The sequence below is a fragment of the Scomber scombrus genome, chromosome 7 (assembly GCF_963691925.1).
Source record: "Scomber scombrus chromosome 7, fScoSco1.1, whole genome shotgun sequence".
Classification (NCBI taxonomy): Eukaryota; Metazoa; Chordata; class Actinopteri; order Scombriformes; family Scombridae; genus Scomber; species Scomber scombrus.
The window spans coordinates 289,505-295,822 of NC_084976.1; the positions used below are offsets into that span (position 1 = coordinate 289,505).

The following is a 6,318-nucleotide window of genomic DNA, read 5'->3' on the forward strand; positions in this document are numbered from 1 at the left end:
CAATTTGTCCTCCAAATGTGCCTTAAATGAAGAATGAAGCATACATGCAAACACAGGTGTACTTCCCCCGCTATAGCATACACACACCACCTATTTTTTGTTGGTTTTAGTTGCCATGGTTTTCTAGCAGGAAAAGCAGAGAGAGAACAGTTTAATAAACTATTGAACTGAACATTGTGTTTGTCTTACAGTTTTATTGATCACTAGATAGCAATGATAGGAATGAAATTGGTTCGATGTTTTAAAAAAAAAAGCTTTGATGTAGTTAAGCTACTTTTGTCATTTTATTGTAGCTTAGCTTGCTACATTTCTCTGGTGGGTAGCTTCAGTGTAGTGAAGCTTGATTTAATGTAGAGTAACTAGTAGCTGAGCTCACTACATTTTCCAAGTAGCTTGCCCAACACTGGATTCACCTTGAAATTGTGATCGCATCAGTCTTTCAGTCTGAGGGTCTTGCTTCTACGTCAGAGAGATTGCAGGATTTTACATGCCTGTGCCCATCAGCCCATTGTCTCAACATTTGCCTGGGTGTATCTGCAATTAGAGTGGGACAGCTGTGCAGTACTTGATTAACATCTGAGTAACTCAGACCTAACATCAAAATTTAGTTTGATGACCTTCATTTTTTTCTTTATATATTGTGACATGTTGCATATTCCTCATTGAGCTTCTACTTAATAAACAAACAAATGCACAGAGAGGGGAAGAACAGGCACAGAGGAGCGCCAACATTTAATTTTTGCATATTCACCTTTAGAGTTTCTTTACATGCAGCTGACCGCTGCTTCACTGCTTTGCATGTGGAGCAGTCTCTTTATTTCTGATCAGCCTGATCCTGTTCAACTACACATGTACTGGAGCTCAGTCACCTAACCTGTGCTTACCTGAGACTAGGGCTGAAACGATTACTCCAATTATTACAAAAAATGATCGAGGCATTTCTTCATGAATCGAAGCTTTGTTTAATTCATTTCACTCGTTTATTTGACCTGCTCTGCTTGTGTTTTACACGGATGGTTATTACTGACGCACATCGCGTCACTCGCTATGCAGCGGAGCAGTTTACTAGAGAGTGAAAACTACAAAGTGTGTGCAGCATCTAGTCGGGGGCGACAAGGGGCGCACACACACATACACCCAAACCGATCAGTTTTCTATCGTTTATTTGCCCGTCATGTCTTCCTTTTCTAACGTCACCGTGTGGATCATTAAGCTTGTTGTTCTAGTTAGTGAACTATCAGTTTCTACCTGCTGAGAAGATCTCAGTCAGCCAGTCAGCAGTAGGAGATGAGGAGAGGAGCAGGGAGGTTGATCTCAGGTCTCTACACTGAAAACCTGAGGTAGGAGGAGCGGGGCAATCTAGTGCATTTAATAGTATGGTAGCATAATGATGCAAAAATAAAAATCAAGTCACACTAAAAGTTAGTAGGTCCATGTATTTGTTTCAGAGGGCATTGAAGTTAAATTCAATCAATGGGTTTAGTTTTGATTAAAACAATTGAATATTCAGACCAAATAGCCTTTGTCTAAGTTATAAATCTTAAATATGTCTTGTTTCAAAGTCATTTGACTTTACTGCATTATTATTTTCATTTATTTGTTTCAGAAGGTACTGAAGTTAAATGTAATAAGTGGGTTTAGTTTAAGAATAAAACCCACTTGATTTTTCATTTCCAGAGACGTGTCTTTTTTGTCCTTTTTCTCATCTTTACTCTCGCTATTTAATAAGGCAAAATAATTTAATCGATTACTCGATTAATCGATGAAATAATCGATAAAATAATCAATTACACAAATAATCGATAGCTGCAGCCCTACCTGAGACGGTCATCTCAGCTGACACCCTGTCAATAGTCAGGACATCCACAGAACCATCATCACAAGCCTCTATGTAAAACTTCTCTGGTGTGGTGCGCCTGTTGAGACAAATACAATCGAGCTGTTTGAAAACCACACTCAACTTACATCACAGCAGCAGGCAGTAGATTCATAGAAACCAAATCCATTTAATGGGACCATGGAATCACATCACAAATGTGACAGGAAATACATATTAGCTATTTCAGCTAATGTCACACTGCTGAAGCAGCTCCTGAGTGTTTAGTACTGCAAATCCATTTAAACTGAGTTACTGTGCAGACGTCCATAAATTCAGACGTCAAAAACCTAGCTTTAATCAGAGAAACAGGATCCTGTTAAATAAAGTGAAGTGAATGATTTCATGCTATCATTAAGAACATGTGTGTGGAATCAGACGTAGCGTTAACTGCAGGAAAGTAACACCCTGACACGTTCAGCAGATGTCGGATTGTTCGCATGAAATCCTTACAAACGCTCCTCGCCACTTCATTCCGTAGCAAGATCAATCAAAGCGATCTGATGTTACTTTACTGTTTCGCAAGACTTACAAGTTGAAACTATCATAGGTGCTCGCCATCTTTCCTTTCGTTTGACCTCCGTAACGTGCTACGCCTGATTTAGTCGTCTTCTTCTTCTTTTGGTTACATTGACGGTGAGTCAGTCTTTTTCTTTATTTTCCTATCGGACTACAAACCAACGTTAAAGGTGCATGCCGCCACCTACTGTGTTGGATATGTAACAACATGACATTATTAAATAATTCCAAAAAGTGAGAAAAAAAAAATCATTTTTTTTGATGACTCAGTCTTTCTCTTTCTACATTGAACGTCTTACAATGTACATCACATGTTCAACATTTCTCTTATTACCTGTCTCACATTAGTCTGATATTGCCTTTTAAATGGTATAAAGAGTAGCACTGAGTCTTGTATGTCCTGATACATTTACCTCGACTCATCGATTCTGACAGCACCTATACCTTTTACCGCCACCAGCTGGTATAGAGTGTGGATCAACATTTCAAATCATACAAAAAAAACTACATTGAAAACTCATATCCTCTCAATCAAATGAGGTATTCTAAGCTAATGAAACCAAATTTGATCATACTCACTCCTCAAACGTTTATCTATATCTATTAAATCAAACTACTTTTTTCCTTTCTGAGCTTTTGAAAATTAAAAACCCATTTATGACCGCTCTTCTACTTTTGTAACAGCCCCCTACTGTTTCTTTACAATGAATTCCTTTTTTCATCCCCTCTTCCACAGTGAATCTTCCTAATAAAAAAATCCTTAATCCATCCATATATTAAAGCTTTTGATACCTAATTTACAGTGTAATTAATAATATAATAATAATTGCATATATACATATATTATAATGTCTATATCAAAAAATAGAGCGACTACATTTTCTCTGTTTATGTGGGCTTTTCTTAATTCATGTTCTAAACATACAGCTGGATCCATAGTGTTTTTCTAGTATTTGACTATATAGCCTTTTTTTCTGTGTAATATGGTTAACCTTTCATGTATTACTTTCTCCATTATTTTGCAGATGTTGCAGATGTTAGAGCATTTGATCTTGATCCCTGGGTTTACTTTGTACAATCTTTTCCTGGTTTGCGTATTGAAACCACTACAGCCTCCTTCCAGCGGTGTAGCAGTTTCTCACACTCCCAAACTTTATTATATAATTCCAGCAAAATGTCCTTGGATGATTCACTGATATGGTTTAACACCATGGTTCCACTGAGGGGAGATCACAGGGGGTGTGCAGAGCTTTGTCTGCTCTGAGATTTGGAGGTTATAGTATATTTGTGCATATTACATTTTAAAAAACAATCAAATAACAGACCCAATTAGATAATCAAAACCCAAATTAAAAAATATTTTTGGTCAACATTTAAATTTATTAAGCTATTTATTACTAATACCTCTGTTACCTCTGAACTTCTGTGACTATATTACTGCATAAGCAACAGTCTCGTCAGATTTTATATAGGCTATGCATTTATTTATTTACAGCTGCTGCACGTTTCCCCGTTCAAACAGACCTATTTGCCTCAAAATGCTAAAAACACAACAAGCCCACTCTGATATAAAACTTGTCACTTATCTCAGCCTATAGTATATAGCCTATTTCAATAAGAACATTGCAGGATAAGAGAAAAAAACACCAGAGGAAACTTCTTTTTGTTGATGCTGCAATCTGCCTATGGCACACGGAATAATAATAATAGTAATAATAATTAAAACTGCAAGCAGTGTCGAAGGGCCCTCGCACCCCCCCGGTTTCCCCCCAACTGTAACGCCGTACATGCACGTCCGTGTTTGTGCGGCAGTCGCAGGGCTGTCAAAACTGGCATGTAGATGTCTTTGCTCCTGTGCCTTTAATTGAACATTGTGTGCAGCGGTCTCCACTAGATCTAAGACCAGAAATGAGTCCGGGTGACTTCTCAGTACAAAGGAATGTGGGTGAAGGCCCAAAAAAGCATTAAGATTGAGCATTTTTGCCTGGATGGCCGACTTCCTGTTGGACTTAGGGTATGGGTCCAAGAGGCTTTTTTGTGCGTCTGGACATGATACATGTGTTTACCGAATTTTGTTTGTCTACGTCAATCTGAGTCGAGGGGCTTGATTTTTTTAATTTTGTAGGGGGGCGCTATTAATCCATTTTTGCGTCGGCCATTTCCGCGCTCCTTAAAATATCAAAGTTTTCTCTGGATCGGACATGATTGCAAGTTTTGGTGAGTTTTGGGGCATGTTTAGGCTGTCAAAAAGGCGTACAATTATGATAATAATAAAAATCATCCAGATTGAACATTTTAGCCTGGATGGCCGACTTCCTGTTGGACTTAGGGTATGGGTCCAAGAGGCTTTTTTGTGCGTCTGGAAATAATACATATGCCTTGTCGATTTCATTTTTCTATGTCAATGTGGAAGGCGGGGCTTAAACTTTGAAATCTTCCAGGGAGCGCTGTGGAGTCATCTTCTCACTTAAAAATCCCAAACTTTGTCAGTAGTCAATATGTGTGACTGTTGACGTATGTGTACAATTTGGTGAGTGTAGGAGTTTGTGAAAATGTACAAAATGGATAACGTCACTATGGGGCGCTATTCAGCTGTTGTGCCATGCCCAGGGGCAGTTATGGTCTCAAATTAAAGTGCTCCTGAGTGTGAGCCTATGTGGCCAATTTGGTGATTCTGTGAAGACGGGAAAGTCCTCTAAACGCAGAGGGAAAAACGGAAAATTGACGCAGGAAATGCACAATAACTGACTTCCTGTTAGAGCGAAAATTTTGAAAAAAATAATTTGGGGGTTTACCCATGAGTGCTATGAGTCCTGTAAATTTCACTAAGATCAGACAAAGTTTTTGATCACATGACCTGCTGTTAGGGGGCGCTATGGAGACCCCTTGCCACACCCACCCCCAATGATGTTGAAATTGAACATCGGGAAGCCAACCCACTGTGGAGGCAGAGAAGCGTTTGTCAGTCGCTACCCGATGTGAGTCACACATGCGCAGTAGCGTTCACCATCGTCCGCTACTTATGGCAACTCCACTTGGACAAACTACTGTTATATGTTGGAGAGATGTATTTCATACACGTTTCAGCAGTTGGATGCGGGTCCGCACAAAGTATAGAAACAAAAGAAGTTCAACACAAGTTTGTACATCTGTATGTAACCGGGGAAGTATTAATACACGAGCGCATTTTTCGCGCATGCGCAATGTCGCTACCCAATGTGAGTCCGACCAAGCGGCCAATGTGTTCATTAGTTTTTTTTAATTTAAACTTTATTGATATATCCTGATCTGAGTTAGCGGCTGATGTGAATGGGACTTTTTTCTTTTTACTTAGACTGTATATATATTTTTTAAAAGCCCTTAAAGGAAGTATTTATGAGTATTAATTAAGAAAAGATTGATTAATGTGAAAAATACACAGACACACAAACTTTCCTCGGGTCACGTGTGTAATGATGACTGACAGCTCTACACTCTCTCTGCTCGAGCCCTGCAGTTACTACACAACACTACTGCTGCTGTTAGATTAAGATTATACACATAAACATGAGGAAACACAGTAATAACTCTTCTCACAGTGCTGCAGCTGACAAAACAATATATAAAATACGAGATAAACTATAACCTTAGAGATGTAATAAGCACTCAAAAGTTCATATTTCTCACGAATCGCGATTGAGTCGGGTGAATAATGTGTTTTTTCCAAGTGGAGTTAAACAGACTACGCATGCGCGAACCTCCTAAACTGCGTTCATTTCACACAAAGCAGAGTGGCAGAGGTTGAGTCAGACTCCTGTATTAACATACGCCAGCTTTGAAAACAAGCTCTCCTGAGTAGTGGTATTCCTTATATCGTTAAAACAACACATTTCACGTTTTCCTTTTTTTTTTACAACAATAAATCAACAATCAAAACAAAATTA

The 6,318-nt window shown here is 38.7% G+C and overlaps 1 protein-coding gene across 1 annotated transcript in view; it reads right to left on the reverse strand.

Moving 5' to 3' along the window:
- Positions 1 to 2,485, reverse strand: part of LOC133983869 (phosphatidylinositol-3-phosphatase SAC1-B) — a 36,886-nt gene extending 34,401 nt beyond the window's left edge. Inside the window, exons 1-2 of the mRNA XM_062423082.1 lie at positions 2,409 to 2,485; positions 1,819 to 1,916 (exon numbers count right to left, since the gene is read on the reverse strand). Of these exons, the coding sequence (XP_062279066.1) occupies positions 1,819 to 1,916; positions 2,409 to 2,437 (127 nt within the window). The 5' untranslated portion in view covers positions 2,438 to 2,485. The remainder of the gene's footprint in view (positions 1 to 1,818; positions 1,917 to 2,408) is intronic.
- Positions 2,486 to 6,318: the final 3,833 nt, after the last annotated feature.